Below are 19,111 nucleotides of genomic sequence, written 5' to 3' on the forward strand. Positions count from 1 at the left end.
CATACCTTTTAGAATATACATTTTTTCTGCTTTTATTATCTTATATATAATATATTATTTTTCACCTTTTAATATCCTGTGTTACTCTCTTGCTTTTATTAAAAAATTAATTTTATTTATGTATAGTTATCAATTTTTCAGATAGAACCGTGTATATTTTTTTTCTGTAATAAAAATAATAATTGTAGCGATTGTAGCGCAGATGTGCGCTGCTCTAATGAGCCATAAATTCTAACCAAATAAAATCCAACTAAAAATTGTTGGTTTTTAATCGTTTGCCACTTCTCGGAACGTAATGGCAACCTACCAAGAGTATCTTGTCTAGGGAAATCATGATAATGGCTAATGGTAGCCAACATGATCATTTACGATCGTTAAATAGTAATGGTACTAGCAAAAAAATATAAGCAAAACATAAGTATAATTACCTTTCACATAGGTATCTGTTTTTTCTCTTTTTCGTTAGATGCATCTAAACGGAAAACAGAAGAAATAGGCACTTGTGAAGAGTAATTATACTTATACTTGTTCTCTTTTTCCCTTTTTTCTTCTTTTTTTAAATAAAAGGTAACATACATAACATAATATTATATAATATTTTAGAGGTATTTTTAAGTGCTATTTACTGCTATAAGAAAACAATAGCGAGATAATAATAGAGCCATACTGTACATTAAAAATTATTAATTAAATTAATAATAAAATTAAGTAATTTAATTAATAATTTTAAGAATTAATTTGTATCCATGTAATATTTCATATAGTTCTTTTTATTTTTTACCGCTTGAAATACATATCTATGTTTATAATTTTAACATTTTATTTAACGTTTATTTATTGCGACATTCTGAGAATATATATTTCAATTATTATTCGATTTTTGGACCTAACGCATATTACTAGTAAAGTTCCTTCGAAATATGGAGTATACTTAATTTTCTCTATCTCTCTTTCTTTCTTTATATGCACGTTTCTAAAGAGAAAATTAAAGTAATCTTAAATAAACAATGGTGGCCGAACTGTGGTACACTACGAATTTACGTGCTCAAGAGAAGAGCGAGCTTGGCGCTTCGTTTGTCAAGCGTGGCTTGAATTTCAGCGTCTCGTTAAATTAAATCCACGTCCGAGGGGGAATCTCGATGGATAGGCAAGGGCATCGAATAAAAGAGTCTCCGTTTCTCAGGGGATACTTAACTCGCGCCGAAATGGTTGTGCCGTGGTAAATTGTCGTCGGCCACGACAACCGCCCGGTGGCAGAATATAACACAAGGGCGGCCCCTTGCGCTTTTCCTTCTTGTTGTTCCCAGCCCCTTCGCTATATAATAATTACGAGTATCGAGTTATTTATGTAATTGAAGAAGACAAGATTTTTTCATTATTAAGTTGATATATACTAGAAAATTAGATTACAATTGTTATATACATATGTTCTATTTTCCATATATATTCAGAATTGTATTAGTAATAGAGCAAAATCAAAGATATGTTCTCTATGTTCTTGATATTCTTGATTTAATGTATATATAAGATGTATAGTTGAGTGTTAGATAAACAAGTTGAGATACAAAAAAAACTAAAATGGAACTTTTGCAAAGGATAAGCCGGCACCACATTTATTCAAAAAGCTTTCTCAAACTATACTACTACTACTAACAATAAGACACACATAAAATATGCAGGAATATTTTCAGTGTACTTTTTATTACCTTTTTCGATCTAGAACGCGGTCTGTTGCAGCGCAAGGAAAACTCATTGCAGTGATGTCTTTTTGATATAAATGCTACAAAAAAAAGCCACAAACTCATGTTAGACACGTTGTGAAATTTACGCATCCTGATAATGTTGTTTTGTGACGTAATGCTCTCTTTCATCATCTTTCGCTGTTCACCTTTTGTATAAGGTTCGAAAGACGCCGTAATTGCGTCTCTCGTAAAGAGAATGAAGACTTACTATTAGTTTCTAAGCCCTCACGCGATCCGTCTTTCTCTTAAGAACACTACGAAGCGAAATACGTGAACAGGATGCTAGTTACAGTAAACTTGAATTCTACGATCATTTCGGCAGCTTAATGAAAATTCTGGCAAATACGCGTATGCACATGTATGTTTCAAAATTCTATACGTATTAGATATACATATAAATAACAGATAAAAGAAGGGAAAAGAAGACCAGTATGCAAAGATACCTCAAAAAGAAAAATAAATATATAGGAAAAAAAATCATATTTTTCTTAAGTGTGGCATATTCCCCCGAGTTACCCTATTTACCTTACTTCCAATCATTCAGTACATTTATACCGCGCCACGTATCTTCTCACAATAAAGAAATCCTAACTTCAAGATGCCCTTCTATTTTGAATGATACTTACGTCTTTTATAACTACGTATAGAGTTTTTTTCAACGTGTACCTTTAATTTTTGATGATACTAAGTGTGCTTGTAAAATTTACTGGTAAAAACGACAAAATGCTAATAATTCTTACGTTTATTCTATATTGATAAAAATACAGAAACGTTGTCGCAAACTCTAATTTCTAAAAATATAAATGAATAATAAGATTTTAACTGTTGGAGTTCATTGTTAAAAAATTGTACATTTGAATTTAAGAGGTCATGGAATATATAGCAGCTTTATTCGATATTCTTGGTAAGAAACTAAGTTTTACAACAGCGTCATGTTTATGAAATCTGCCATCAGCTTCCTCGTAGAGGAACTTTGTTCGCCAATTCTGAAATCCCATGTATATCCAAAATGATAAGACGGGAAAGATATTCAACTTCTATTTCTCCCTTCAGTCTCAATCTTCGTTCGTTAGGGTCACGTTTTGTTGCGTGATCTCGTCTTACAAAGAAGTTTGTTACTTTTTGGATCGTTCGTTATCGTTAATTGACAATTTCGTCGAGGGGAAAATGGAAGCGGAAAGAGGGATCGTCGACAACGCGACGCTGTTAGATCGGTCTTTCTAGAGTTCCTTATGACACCGCGTGATGCCTCCTGATTGGTCCGCCATTAATAGAGAAGAAGTTAGTGAGAATGAGGCAAAGTTATTATAAGTAGAAGTGAGACAAAGTTATATATAACATCCAAATGAAAAGTACGAGAATGGGGAGGCTGTCTCTCTCGATCGTTCGCTATAGTTCCCTATTAATAGCGGACGGTGTCGTAACTCTTACTAGAGGAACTCTAGGTCTTTCCATGACAAATACCAGCGTAGCCGCCCTCTACCTACCTCTCGGTCTTATGCGATAAAATGGCGATCGGGATTCCGCGCGAATTCGTGCCGCGACGGTAATCGAAATTACTCGAATTCCCAATTCGCGAGTTTAAAATGTGAACGTGCGATTAAATCTCCGGAGAGACTCCGTCGCGAGAATGTCTCGTGCTTATCGCTTTAATCTTCGTGTCGCTGGGAAACCGTTCGGCTGGGGAAAAAAAACGCGGATTCCTGGAAGAAAGAATTCGCGATTGGCTGGCTTGGGTTCGATTAAGCTCATTTGTCTCGACCCTCCAGTGAAATGTTGCGCGCGATAATGAGTTTCGTTCTGCGGGTGCCGGCATACATCCTATAGATACTATATAATTGTCATTGCAAGAAAGATTACCGCGTTATTTCATGCTGGATTTTTACAGCGTCGCTCGCCCTGATGGAATGTTCTTTCTGAGTATAACTGTCTCGAGCAATTCTCGACTAGTAATGGATGTATATAGACTCATAAAAACGTTTTCGTTAAACTCATAAAACGCATTTATGTGTTTGCGTTCTCTCGATAAAGGTAAAGAAAGCCGGCCATTCCGATGCGGTATAATCCGCAAGAAAAAAAATTTATTTTTATATAAAATTTATTATAGATCATATATTATAAGCGCCCACATGTATCATATCGTAAGTAAAGCATAAGATGTATTTTAATGGAAATATTTCTTTATTATTAATAACTAAATTATTTGTTTAAAATGACAAATGGTAGTTAGTAAATGTATTAAGTTGTCACAAAATTTTGACAAATGTGACCTGTATCGTTACAAGTATAATATTCTTTATGGGTATAAGCAAAGATAAAAATAATCAAAAGCTTATATTTTAAATCCACAAATATTTGAAACAAGAAATATTTATAATATGTGTTCTGTAAAATTTTTCTAATAAAGTTTCGTAGCAAGAAAATAAATAATCGATTCTCGAGTTACGTCATATAGAAATGCCAAAGATAGTGTGTGACGGATATATTTCAGGTTTGAATATCGCAGCAACAGGAATTATATAGTGTGCACCGGAATATTAGGCCACTTTCTACGAAACTATGCTAACTAAGACTGGATTAGCTATGCAAATCACTGAGTTACACGAGAGTTTCCACTTTTCGCCTATGTCGATGTATAATTATCGCGTAGAGAAATGCACGCTTGCCAAGTGTATATTCCCTCTTTTGATTTTGATGAAATATAAATTATATCTCACACAGGTACTCTCTCTAAATATTACTCAGTTATTATATGTAAGTATCTGATAATGTTACATAATTCTTACTTAAGAATAAATCGTCTTTGACGAGATAAATCGAAGACTACGTTTGACGAGCAGCTTAAAAGACTAAAATATTTTTATAAAAGTTACTAAACTAACGATCTTCCCACTTTATTAAAATAATCACATTATTTGTGCATAAATTTAATATAAAATATTATAATTATCTCATGGTTTTTTCTTTACCCCTGATTTTTATATATTTTATATAATACGATTTTATCTATCCTATACTTTAAAAATGTCTGTGTGTGTGTGTGTGTGTGTGTGTGTATGTGCCAAAACCGAAATTTCTATAACTCCAGAACTAATCAACCAAATCTTAATGAATTATATATGAAATAGGGGTAGAAAAAACTGAAGAATATAATACAATTAATAAAAATTGCTAATAATCAAGGGGTTCTTTTTGAATAAAATTTTGAATTTGCAGAAATGTTTGTTTATGCTTTAATTTCCGCAAATTTGAAGATATCGATCTATTTCTAATTTTATTATATTTTTCAGTCTTTTTTCTACCCCTATTTCATATATAATTCGTTAAGATTTGGTTGATTAGTTCTGGAGTTATAGAAATTTCGGTAAATTTGCTCTAACTTCCGCAAATATTGAGATATCGGGCTTCTTTATAGTTTTTAAGTGTGCAAGTAGAACCCTTTGCTCACAAAGCTTCCTCTATGAGAAAGCCAAAAAATTAAATACTAATAATTATACATTAAATAAAATAAAAGCTTCCTCATATACATTAAATTTATACATTAAATAAAATAAGCTTCCTGTAATAATGAGGAAGCAATGTGCAAGTTTGTAATTTGCACCCTTTTTTTATATATCTTGTTTTTTCTGTACTCGCAGGCCGTGTAGTACAGTAAAGTCGTAAGATGAAAAAGTCTTCGATGCAACATTGCAACATTGTTAAATCTTCCGACTTTCCGTTTCTTTTCTCTCTCGTTACCTTTATATCAATTTACGTTCGACTTTTATCGGGCTACTTCTGTTTTCAACGTATGCGGTTTAACTGTTCGGCGGATCAGTCAAAATAACTGCTTATTTTCTTATAAATTAGAACTAAATTAGAAGTAAAGAAATTATAGCGTAGATCTGACTCATTTTATAGAATTATATTGCAATTAAGAAAAGTCGGGATTAAAAAACAATAGTGTATATAAGAAATAATAATAACACACAAGAGAATCAGCTATATTTCTATGAGTATACTTTTTTAACCGGACAAAATATATCGAAAAATTCCTCTTTCTCGTAGAAATACCATCTCAGAAAATAGGTCGTATTTCAAAAGGCGCGAATTGTAAATGACATTGCATTCTCGAAAACCGTTTTGCTTGGAATTTGCGTGACTCGTGAAATCATATAGACGCTCCGTAACGGAATTCCGCTCCGTTCCGATCCCATGACTTTTATCCCGTATCCGGTTACTTCTGTATTCGGCTTGTCGACTCTTGCATCTTCAGGTCATATTCTTCAGAGGCAATTCGCCAAGTGCGAAACGAGATTGTCGGTATTTGTTTCGTCTGTGGAAGATGTCTGTGGAAGCATCATTGCTCGAGCTCACGCTTTTCATAGAACGAGATGATAAGAAGTGATATCGCGTGCCAAAGGTAAAGTAGGATCGTCCGGAAAAACACGAAATAGCTTTGCCCTATACGGTCGACAAGATGGTTTCTTAAAAGCAAAGGATTTGCTTTTAATGGCTATACTCAATGACTCAATTAGCTTCTTGTGAAAAATAAGAGTACACTGTGTGAGATAAAAAAACTAGATAATAGATAGATTATTTGTTTATGTGACTTTTCGCTAGACGAAATTTAAAGTTCTAAATATTTTTCGGCTAAATAAATAATTAAAACGCTAAATAATTTATCTCGTCGAAAAAAGTTCGAAAATGCTTAATAAATATGTTATATTTTTAATTTACTTTAAATATAACATATATTTAAAATCGAGCTTTCATATAAGCTGACAATTTATAAAATATATATGAAAAGATACTGTATTTTTATGTTTTTTTAAATTTTCTAATCAATTAGATATATATAAAAAAATTCAAGAAACTTCTTTGCGATAAGAGAATTGAATTAATGCGGCGAAAATTAACAGCATCAATTTTTTTACACGCGCGCAAACGACTACAATAATGACTTATACGTACGGCAAGTCCGTAAACCATTTCGCCGGTCAAACTGCACGCGGCGTTATTAATTATCTCGCGTTGCACTCCATCAGCAGCTAATCAATCGAGGTCAGTGACTAATCGACGCGAGTACGACAGCCGAGAGGTGACCAAACCGTTCGAGCTTGCTGCATACTAGATTTTGGGGGTGGTATCAAAACGAGAGTTGTGTTACACTATTAGGGATAACCTTCTGGGAAATCTTGGAAAACCTTATTCTCTATTTTTCTTGATATAGTCGTATTTATTTCTGTTCCATTTTTTATCATAGCTATTAAGTCAACCAATAAGTTTGCTGTTTAGTGCGAATAAATACTTGACATAAATAATATTCAATATAAATGTAATAAAAAATTAGATATAACAAGACAGTAAATTCTAATTATAATGGAAAAAAGCCATATATAAAATTCAAATAATAAAAACAGTTTCCGTCAATATTTAACAAAATTCAAATAAATAAGAGAAAAAAAAACGCGAGTGGAACGTGGTTCAAAAATGACAAGAAGATCAAACTTTATAATAATTAATATTAAAACGTCATTGATGTACATTGCCACGTTCTTCTTCGACTTTCGCGACCGGAATAATTTTCTTGAAAGAATCTGGTCAAAAATAACGCGCAACGACCTGTTACGGCCACGCTGGTCGGATTCTTTCATCTCCGCTCCACCGAAGGAAAGAAGGAAGAAAGGACTACAGATCCAAAGTGAAAGGCACCTCGAACCGCGAATACTTCGAAGCTCCTAAATCGCTTCGGAGAAGTCACGTAAACTCGCAAGGAAAGTTCGAAAAATGTTCTCTTGAAAACTACGGGAAGAGCATTAGCGAGCGCCGTCATACCTGGTGTCCGGCTAAATTTCAAACTTGTTCGCGGTAAAAAATTTATTGAAGGCTTTAATGTGTCTATTTTACAATTTATATAGTGCTATCTTATTTTTTTTCCGTACGAAAATTATAAGAACTCTATCGCAACTAATGTCGAATTTGCGAGGAGAATCAAGGAAATCAAATAAATAATAAAAAATATTAAAAGTAATTTATCAAATTTATTTGTATGAACAGCACGCTTGTAATACGGTTTCCCCAAGGTGCACTTTATATTAGGAGTAAAAGAACAGGACTTGTCTCGCGAAATAACACATTCGTGAATTCCCTGGACGAGAATTAAATTGAAATGCTGTAGTATTTACTTGACGTGTACGATGTAGTCTAAAATATTTGCGCGAAAAGCGAAGGTTCGCATTTACTGTTCGAAAAATCAATATAGTGTCAACATCATTTTAGAGAGAACGCAGTGATTCGAACGTAATTTTCAGACGTGTGTCGACATCTGTCTTCTTTCTTGATTACGTAAAATGTTAAATTTGACTTAAAGATTATTTTTCAAAACTATGGCACAGCTACAAAAGCTGTTGGTCGTACAAATTTGCAATATATTTTATAAATCTGTATTTTTCATTAGTTAGGTTGAAATTCTTTAAGTAAAGCGCGATATATTCGTTACTTTAGTTAACATTTTAATAACTGATGACGAGGAATTTCTTGTAATATAACTCTCTTTTATATGTAACTTTTGCATAATTTTCATTTAATTACAGGAATGGAACGACGTAAACATGAGATGGAACGTCTCGGAATATGGAGGTGTACGAGATCTCAGAATACCGCCACATAGGTTGTGGAAACCCGACGTTCTTATGTATAACAGGTAATGTAAAATTACATTAACATTACATTAAAATTTTCTATGTACATGCTCGCATCTTTTTCATATTCTTCCTCATTACGTATAGCAAATGTATATCTTTGAAGTAAGGAATAACAATATTCTAAAAATAAAGGTTTTATATATGGATACTCGAATCAATTTTGCGTTTTGAAATTTATACATATACATTATATCAAAATATTATTTTTATATAAAATAATAATTTATGTACTTGTAAAAATAAAAAATCAGAAATGAATCGGAGTAAGAAAACGGAGTAAGAAAACAAAGTATTTTCTAATAAATTATAATAACTTTGTGATTTTTAGTTGTATTTTAATATTTGTATCCATGATATCTCACATTTACGTCGTACCAAATATAATATATAAAATATTATGCGAGAGTCACTTTTGCTTTCATTCACTAACACTTTCCGAAGAAATTCGGTGCAGACAAAAGAATTTCATCGGCTAGCAAACGCCGTTTAAACATAAGATAAATTGAAAAACCACCTTAGATCTGTGAACTGTCTCCCAGCTACATTATAGTTCTTAAAATAGCGTTTAACCCATGAAAGTACAGGTCGAGTTCAATTATCATCCATTTAACATCGTAATGTTTCAAAACCAACCCGAAAAAAAAACGTTCTCTCTGATCGGATGGCAAAGCAATAAAACGTTTCGATAAATTTACGTAACATTTATCGTGCATATTGGAATTTACTGAGCACAGTTTAAATCAAGGATATTTCATTCAACTCACATACTTTTTTAATTGACGTAGTTCTCGGGAACGTAAACATATAAAATATTCAACGTAATTATCGTTTTTCAGAGTAGACGTACCAAAAAGAAATTTTTTAATGATGCAATTAAAACATTTATTTAAATATATGTCTACCATTATGTGATGTATAATATTATTATAATACATAATGTAAGCGTAACATATGCAATCAATTGGTATAAATAAAATTTGACGTAAAAAAACAGCTAGAAGATATTTGAAAAAAAAGCTCTATACCTATGTAAACGCGTATAATTGTATTTGTAGTGTAATTATGGGTAATTAAGTGTATGAGATTACATATAAAATAATATAACGATAGATGAGAAAATAAGTAACAAAAAAAATCTCAAATTAAAATAATCTATTTCGTATTTAAACTTAATTTGGTGATTTAGATTATACGTAATAAAGATTACTGTAATATACGGTAATATTTTATCGATGTCATCTGTGAATATTGAAATACCACAAATTCCAGAATGACAACCGTAACAACGTGCTTCATGCATTTTTCACGAAGTTCTCTACTTTTAATAAAGCATATTGTCGACGTGTGCTATTGTTGGTAAAAATTTCATGTACATGCTTACGTTGATGCTCATATGCCGAAATCGCACGTATCGATTATACAAGCGTGTTTCACATAGTTGCCCTTGCATGGTTGTAACCACATAATATAATGCTAAACTGCGAGATCGGGGTACGGAGCAATAATGTACGACCGCGATGCGTCAGTTAATCGATTAATTAATCTATGATAATTTGTTTAAAAATTTGGGCTCTCAGCTCACCGCGATATACGCAGTTTAAAATAATTTCCACAACGTAATTGTTGTGGAAAATTGAAAGGGGATCAAAGCTTTATTATTATTTTGCAAGTTGAGTATATTTTTTAAGAAATAAACCATTTATCGCGTAATAGTGAGACTTAATTGCTACTATACTTCAAAATGCCTCTTCTTTAAATTCCTGTTTAACAGGCTATCACAATTTTGTATTTACTTTTCAATCAACGTGTCAAAACATGGCATACATTAATTAATTAACCGTGAAAGGTTGATCGCACACATAGCAGCGTTATCATCGCTGCGCCGTTTTTCATTATTTTGTATGCAATCTACTCGCGAGGCCGGCATGCATAGTGTGCGTGCATGCGTGAGAAAGTTTATAAACGCACCGTGCAACGTCCATCACATAGTTGCGTCTATGTACCGCACCAACATTAACGTGCGACCATATTATGTACCGCAGGTCATCGGGTCAGTTACAAAGACGGTTTACGCTCGAAGTAAATTGCAAATTGATCGATAAAACTTCGTTGAATTATTTTAGAGCGCAAGCCTCGACACGTTTCCTCACAATGCGAATTGCTCGCGCCGTGAATTATTTACACACCTGGGTGAGGAAAATTTCCGCTATTTAATTTTCGCTTTTTGCCCTCACTGACAGATAAAGCAAACTTTCATTACAAAAACTTCGCTCAGCAAAAAGAGAACGTAGAAAGTATGAAATATAATCATTTCAGTATTTATATTTCACTGTGTTCAAAATTTTGTAAGTTTAAATTACAAACGGCTCAGCATTGTACACAATTTTTGTTCGTTAAACTCTTTGATTGTCATGCTTATTTGGGGGGCGGGAATGGGAACGGAATTATTAATGCAAATAGTTGTTTGATTTTGTAAACGACGTTACTCTAATAAAAAGTTTCATTGTGATTGGATACAATTAATAATAAGAGAAATAGGATCGTAACGATATACAAACAATTAGAATCAAAAGCCATGCGATCCAAGCTTAGGTCTTTGAAAGCCTTATATTAGTTTCTGTATACATATATGTCTATATATATACATATAATGGCTTTCAAAGACCTAAGCTTGGATCGCATGGCTTTTGATTCTAATTGTTTGGATACAATTATTTTTCATAATTTTATAATCTTCAGTATTAGATATTTTTAGTTAATTATAGCCGCGATCCAGCTTCTATGAAAATTTGTCTAAAAACCGAAGCATGAAAAGTTTTGTTATTTATTTGCAGTAACCTAAACCATACGAGTTTAACGTGAGATACGCCGTGATGCACCTTCGATTACAACAGACGTCGTGTATATATATACTCTTTTTATATATATACTCGCCGCAAGTGTGTTTTGTCGGGCATGCACCCGGTCATAATCGCTCTCCATCGCGACGCCTTTATGCGATGCATCCAACGTTATTATGTAGGCACGGACCACGTAATATATAACGCAGCCGGGAAAGGGGGGGGGGCATTGCAGGGGGTCACTAGCAAAGATGGTGCACACCTAAGGACTGATCGATCACTTAACTGCTTTGTCGCTTCGTCACGGCGCAATTCTCCCGTGCTCCACTTTTCATCCAGGCCCGTGCAGGTCTCCACGTGCACGTCGCCGAGACGATTTTATCGCGCATATTCTGCACATAGGGTGTCCCAGGCAAATCGCCGTCTCTCTTGGTTTCATCTCCCGTATCTCTGATTTTAAAGAAGCGCGCGATTACCGGTCCAGAATACTGTACGTTTTTACTGGATTAACTGAGAAAGCGGAAGTCGACGCCGGAAAAGCGGAAGCAATGGAAGGGAGACACGTCGTGAAACGTTGACGCATCTTTCACGTCGACGTGATATCAACGATATCGCGTATCGCTTTAGTCGAATGGCGAATCTCATTTACAAGACGTAATAAAATAGTTAACAACTCGAAGTACCATCGAGCCGTTAAAAGACGCTCGTATTACCATACGGTATTTTGCACGACGCAAACTTGTCGTCGTATTTCGAGCATGACTGAGACGTTGCTAATTAGTAAATAGTATTTACCGGCAGAGCGTTGACGCATTTCGAGTTTCTAAAAGTATACGACGGCCAATTCCGAAGAATGATTTACGCGAGAGTTCTAATTGAATGCTAACTCGGACGGAGCGTTCGCTGTATTTTTCGCATTTCCTTATTAATTTGCAGTCATCACATATCGCTAACTGTAACGCTATGATTTATCATTCGATATATCCGTAATGTGATATCAGAAGAACTGGCTCGTTCCATCGTTTCGCAAATGAAATTCATCCGGGATGATCATCACGAATGCACCACGTAAATTTATTTTAAGCTATCGCGGGGATAGGTGCAACGTGCAATGGGTAAAGTGGAGCGCCGGGCCAACTGGGTCACGCGCATTAAAAACAAAGCTATACCGCCACCATTTAAAGAGAATCAGGGAAAGTATCTCCGCGCGCGCGCGTCCGCGACGGTAATACATTGTCGGGAAACGCTTGCGGCCACGCCATTGTCTTTAAGTAGGTAATGCATCAGGTGTTCGCCGCCGTCGTCGTATTTGTCGAATTAAAACTTCGCCTCGCGATGCATTAGCAGAAACGAATAGCTGACGAACTTGCCGGCGAAGTAAAACGTTTAATGGACCGATCTCTACGCGCGGTCGCCGCGCAAGAACTTATTTGTCCGTTGATTTGCGACTTTGATTGCCCGACTTCCATTTTTGTCGATTTAATCGCGTAAAGTAAGACAAATTCAACGATAAAAGTGTTCGTTGTCGTCTCTTCGACGTATTAAATAAGTTCATACAGCTTTGGAAACTATTAACGAAAGACAAGTCGTGATTATATTATCGCAATTGTGATTAGATTTATTATACAGAAAATCTAATAGACGCTATTCTCGATTTCTCTAGATCCGTCCGTCTATTATTACATACAATATTCAAGTTATTCCAGGAGCGGTGTAGCTTTTGTACTTTCTACCATGATAAGTGACACCAAAAGAAAACTTCAAGAGAAAACCCAACTAGATCCTCGTATTTAAACGAGTTGATATTTATGAATATCGTCATACGACAGTGGAGTATTAAATATTGATATAATGTTCTTCAATGTTCTGCGACGAGACACCCAGTATATCCCACAGGGGGTGTATCAAAAACGGTTTGCATGCATTCACATTTTTCCGCATTCAGCTCACGCTGCACGCTTCGATTATTCATTCGAGCGCTTCTGCGCCATTTCGCTCTCTCGATCCCACATTCTGTTTGGCTTGTTAACGGTGACCCCGACCAATACCGTGTCACATATTAACCTTCAATTAAATATCATTCATGAAAGAACTAATAATAATATAATTGTTATCAGATAGAAATTATATTTAGGTTATTGTGAGTTTATCCGAATTCATTCGCACGAATTTGATGCGATCTGTTATTGATGATCTCGTTGCATAATAATGCGGAAACTTGCAAGATTTAAATTACATAAGTACATTATATGGTAATTAAAACTAAATTGATCAGAACATAATATTAATAATAACATATGTTTTTCTATTTAAAAAAAGATATATACTTTATTTTACCGCAAAGAAATTGACGATTGAATTTTTCAACGTGTGACTTCCTTTCACATTGGCGAAAAAATATTTCTCGACTATATAACACTGCAATACAATAGCTCTAATTTTTATGTGACATTTTATTTGCTAGTCGAATCAATATCGTTTAAAGAATATAATTAAAATTTAGAGCGTTCTTGGAAAAAAAATTACAAATATTCCCTAAATAAAAAAGATTATAAAAAATATATCTATTTAATATAAAACAATAACATATATATATATATATATATATATTATAACAAAAAATTTTAATAAACAAAAAATAAAAAGTTTACATAAAATTTTCACGGAAATGATGATTTCTGTGTTTTGTGATAAAATATACAAGTGCAAAAAAAAACAATCTCTAAGATTTCTGACTGTAAGAATAAGATGGTTAACAGTCAAAACGTGGAAGTGCTCTGTTTAAACCAAAGTATTGGAGCGTACTGGCAAGAAAAATTCCTAACAATTGTTCCTACGTTTTGTGCCAAAATGTACAAATGCGAGAGAATAATCTTTATTGATCCATAACGTTAAGAGAATAATAGATTCTTAACAGTCGATCATATTTTTTTTCTACCGTCATGTATCTTGAAGATTTTTTTTCGCACTTATACATTTTCGCACAAAACACAGAAACCGTTTTCGTGTAAATTTTATTCTGCTACCTCTTTTATCTTGTTTTTTTTTTTTATTAATTTTAAATTAGGTTTTTGTTACAATTTTATTGTTTTATGTATAAATATCTATATTTATCTTTTTAATCCTTATTAATTATTGCACATTTTTAATTTTTGCTTCAAGAACGCTCCATAACTTCAACTGCATCTTAAAGGAGGAAAAATCTGATTGCAGCAACAGCTTGCTATGATACTTCTGCTGTTTTTCGAAGTCTTATAAATAACCAAAAAGGAAAGTAGACCGTTATTTGTTATTACACTTCTTACTCGTCCGTCAATCCGTCAACTTGGCCATTTTTCATGAACTACTCGTCAACGGTGAGCGATAGGGACGAAAATTCATTTTGCGGCGAATGGCCCAAGCGAGGGAGCGCGCGACTGATGGTTTCTTTTTTCCCGGAAAATTGCCACGAACAGCGAAAACAACAAACACGTGAATTTCCAACGAAACAGGCAATGTTTTATGTAGAAAAGTATAACTGATCGTTCCGTCGCATATAAATAATGATAAATGCACGCGTTTATTTTCCGAGAGTGTCTGCCAAAGTGTCAAAAATGGATTGATTAAACAACATGACATTCAGTATTGCCGATTTGTTGCTTAGAATTTATTGTTAGAAATTACGAAAAGATATCCTTACAAGTAAGTTTATAAATTACTAGCTTGATACTCGTGGTTTTATATGATAGGTATAAAAGATAGATGACAATTTTCTACAAATAATATGAGAGTTACGTTTGTGACAAATCTTTTTTAACATTTTTAAAATTCTGATAAAAATTCTCATAAAAAATAAATATCCCATTTTATATAAATACCGTTATAACAATAAGTTGTAAATAAGTCAAAATGTAAATAAGATAAACAACCAATTACACATAAATGTGGTTACTGGGACGATGGATAAACCGTGATAAAAAGTTGAAAAATAAGAAGAAATAATAACTTCTAAGTTAATAATGGACGGCATTACAATAATGGACGGCCGCGATAATCCGTACAGTAAAAAGAAATATACATAAAACAGTAAATTAACGACAAGAAATTATACGGCGATGTTAATTCCGCGGATAAACACGAATGCCACTGGCGCGTAAACGCGAACGAAAGTGCATGTATTTAGTTTGTACATCGTGCAAAGTCGTGCTGCGCTCGAAAAACGCTTGAAAAAATCGAGTTTCTCTTACAAACAACATTTTGCAAGTCGGCATTTTTAAATAAACACAGTACTCCCAGCATTACGCTGGCGATACAAGAGAATTTCCGCTATAACGCGCGGTTAGCTCCGAAAAGCTGCCATGTTAGTGTGAATATTTCACACATTCTACAACAAAAAGATTAACTTTTGCCTACAGCCCAGATTATAGGACTACTACGTATTTAAGTTAAAAAATAGAAGCAACAATTTATATAATGTATGTACAATAAATAAATTTCTCTTACAGGGGTGCAAATTAGATTATAATCTTGAAATTAAACAAAATTTTTCTGACAATTCCGGTTAAAGATATATTTTCGGAAATTTTAGAATTATTGGATTTATATATTCTACATCAATTTCAAAATTATAGAGATCTTTTCGCCTAGTAATATTATCTATCACGTATCTAAGCGTATTTATCCGTTATGCTAACGCGTACCGAATGCATTCGCGAAAGATGAACTATAGCTTGTCATAATAGCTGACGTCATTTGAATATTGGCAGAACGCTCATGGGACAGTGGTTTGCTCGTGATGATTCATCGCCGTTTTATTCAAAGATTAATCACGATTCGCGGAATATACATTCTATCTAACATTATAGCGCGAATGCAACCGCGTACTTTATGTTCCCGCGTAGGATCAAAGGAAGAGCGAATATATAGTTTAGTAGACACATTACTTCCCATGCGATCGTCGTGAATTAATGTTTCAGGCAAATGCATACACCCATACCGCGCGTTTCCATACTATGTCGATGACTTCGGGGCATGCAAACTCGTGAAGCGCCGTGTATCCCGCAAGTTCAAGTGCAAATGCAAACCGCTATCCATGTTATATGCGAGGAAACATAACGCTTCCGGCGACACTTCTATTAGAGTAAAATTGCGTGATAATGATACGGTGTTATAAGCGGATTGAAAGTACTTCAGACAAGTACATTATACCGATACAATGCCTGTTGAAGAGATTGAAAAATCATAAGATATCAGATAGCGTACACCGAGATATCAATGGACGTATAAGATTTTCTCATGCCATATATCGAAATTTCAATATTCTTTTGTATACACATTAATTATTTCCCGTATACTAGGAATGGACAATAAAAACATACCTATTAAGTTTTAAATAGAACAAAAAATGTTATATTTCTGTTAATTTGTAATAAAAAAAAACTTTATGTTAATATTGAATAAAAAATATATTATTAGACGATAACAAAGCAATGGAAAATAAAATGTTTGGATAAAACAGATTTAAAATGTTTTATTTGAAGCGTTACAATTATAAAAATACGAGATTAAATTAAACCAAGGGTATAATACGTAGGTATTATATTATGCACGCAACGTCCGTCTGACCAAAGTTCTGTCAAACTACTGCTACATACGTTTTTTTGTAATTTGTAATTATTCTTATAAAATCTCTATCCAACAAGTATTATTTTATTATATAAATCTTTATTATCGTCCATTAGTTGTTTTAAAGATCTTTTCATAGATTTATAATCTTATTTGATAACATTTTTTACAGTTAGAGAGATGAAAATCTTTCGAAATTTAGAAGTTTGATTCCCATTTTTAAAAATATATTATATAGTTTAAAAAAATTTATAGTATAAGTATAAAATACTTATACTATACATTTTATAAATCAGCGATTCTGACCATTCCTAATTTTGCAATTATTATCACAGAACACATTTCTTTCATACCGAGTCGATCTATAAATGTAAATGCGACTAAGAAATGTGCTTCTATCGCTCAGATTTTCTTATAATCCTTGATAATATAGCAGTGAATCCTTTTAAATACAACTCCGTAGTTGCCAGTAAATCAGAGTGATTCATCGTGCACGGGAAAGCTAATTCATTGGCTACCGATAGCATCAGTCGACGATTTACGTGCGTGTTTGGCTAAATGATTTTCATTCTACTTTCACACCCGCGTTCCCTATCGACTGGCTTTTATATCGACGAGCATTAAAGGGAATTGGAAACATAGCGAATTTAAACAAAACGTTAAACAAATTGTTGAAATAATCACAACCCCATAAAGTAGAAATTAAAGATTAATGTATTAATTATAGAAAACTAATTAAAATTTACCCTCTAGAAGGGTTGGCTAGTGGGCTAGTAGTAAGTAATCTGTTCCAGGCGTAAAATTAAAATAGATACTAAATTTTCAAAGAAACTATAGGAGATTATAAGATTCAACTTGGCCTGTCGTACCATTGATGATGAATTAAAAAAAAACATATGGATTAAACAAAATACGAATGTTGTTGTTGGTAATTTAAACCAAAATATCGCAAAAAATTTAATTACCACATGATAAGTATCACCACATATTTTAGTGATCGAATTGATAAAGACGCCCGTCACACAGATTGTAGAAAGCTCCATGTTTGAATCCTGGGGCTGGGATATTTTTCACAATAAATTTTTTACAACAATTTAAAAATGATACTTATTAGCATCAATAGTTAAATCGATTATTAATTTAAATATGTGGATTACTGTTCCAACAAAAAGTGTTAAGATCGACAAATAAATAGTTTACTGAGTTGGAAAAAGTATATACAAAATTCGCACAGAAATGTTATTATTAGGCTACCAAAATCTAGCCCAAACAAAAATGGCATCTTCTCTAATTAATTATAAATTTCAAAAAATTCTATAAATAATATTTTTTATATATCTATATATTAAACCATTTAATCTGTTTTTTTAATTTCTATATCGATTTACGTTGGAATCGGAAAAGAATCGCAATTGCCTTCTCTGAAATTACTGACAAATTTATTTCTTTGGTTGTTTTCCATGTTTGTTTCATTAAGTCATGCACAAAGATTTTTGATCGTTGAAGTAATGCAGCAGACTGTATTTCACAGAGTCGTAGAAGGACAATCTGAGGATGGGTGTCGCCCGTAATAGAACATCTGTTTCTTAGTACACTTAACGAAATCTCGTGGTCCATGAGTGAGACTAAATTGTCGTGCCGGCTGACAAAAAAGCTCCTACTTCAGAATGTTTGTTCCTCTTAACTCCGAGGTTCCAACTTATAGTAAGGAAAAATAAAAGCGGGATTTCTTAATAAAAATTTTATGATCTTCGTGCACATTGTTCCCGCCATAGTTAACTATTTTACAGCTAGATATCTTTCTTGCAATCGGAAAAGGAAGGGAAAAAATTTCTCGACAATTTTTGACAGTGCAATTAATTGTAAATAAATTCATATATTAATCAATAGATATAATTTTGATAAATTAATGAGATTAATTATTTTGATTTGCACACATTTATAATTTACATGCAAAATGCATGATTTTCAGGATCATAAAAATTTAATATCAAATTTTTTAATTTTAATAAACATAAATAATTAATTACACGCGCAATTACATTAATTACATGTGCAACAATACTGCAATATTTTATATATTATCTTCGAGTAGCAAAAGCTAGCTATTTCTTGTATCAATAGCACTTGATAGCAGAAGCGGAATAATGGGATATGCCGCTGACGTTTCTCGGTGTGCATGCGAAAAAGCAATTTTCGACCATTTTCCGGATGGGAATAAGCCGTGATGAGACTGATT

General features: G+C 33.3%; 1 protein-coding gene and 1 long non-coding RNA gene across 5 annotated transcripts in view; one reads left to right on the forward strand and one right to left on the reverse strand.

Moving 5' to 3' along the window:
• The window catches only part of Nachra7 (nicotinic acetylcholine receptor alpha7 subunit), a 194,668-nt gene that overhangs the window by 135,824 nt on the left and 39,733 nt on the right, over window positions 1–19,111 (forward strand). For all 3 annotated transcript variants that reach the window (XR_013256897.1, XM_077405908.1, XM_077405909.1), the window contains one exon: window positions 8,318–8,427. Coding sequence is in view for 2 of the 3 variants with exons in the window: in XM_077405908.1 (XP_077262034.1) it covers window positions 8,318–8,427 (110 nt within the window). In the remaining variant the exon portion in view is untranslated. The remainder of the gene's footprint in view (window positions 1–8,317; window positions 8,428–19,111) is intronic.
• Window positions 1–19,111, reverse strand: part of LOC143897324 (uncharacterized) — a 164,980-nt gene that overhangs the window by 134,339 nt on the left and 11,530 nt on the right. The gene's annotated exons all lie outside the window — the stretch shown is intronic.

Source organism: Temnothorax americanus, unplaced genomic scaffold (genome assembly GCF_048541705.1).
Source record: "Temnothorax americanus isolate GAGA-0224 unplaced genomic scaffold, ASM4854170v1 Scaffold20, whole genome shotgun sequence".
Lineage (NCBI taxonomy): Eukaryota > Metazoa > Arthropoda > Insecta > Hymenoptera > Formicidae > Temnothorax > Temnothorax americanus.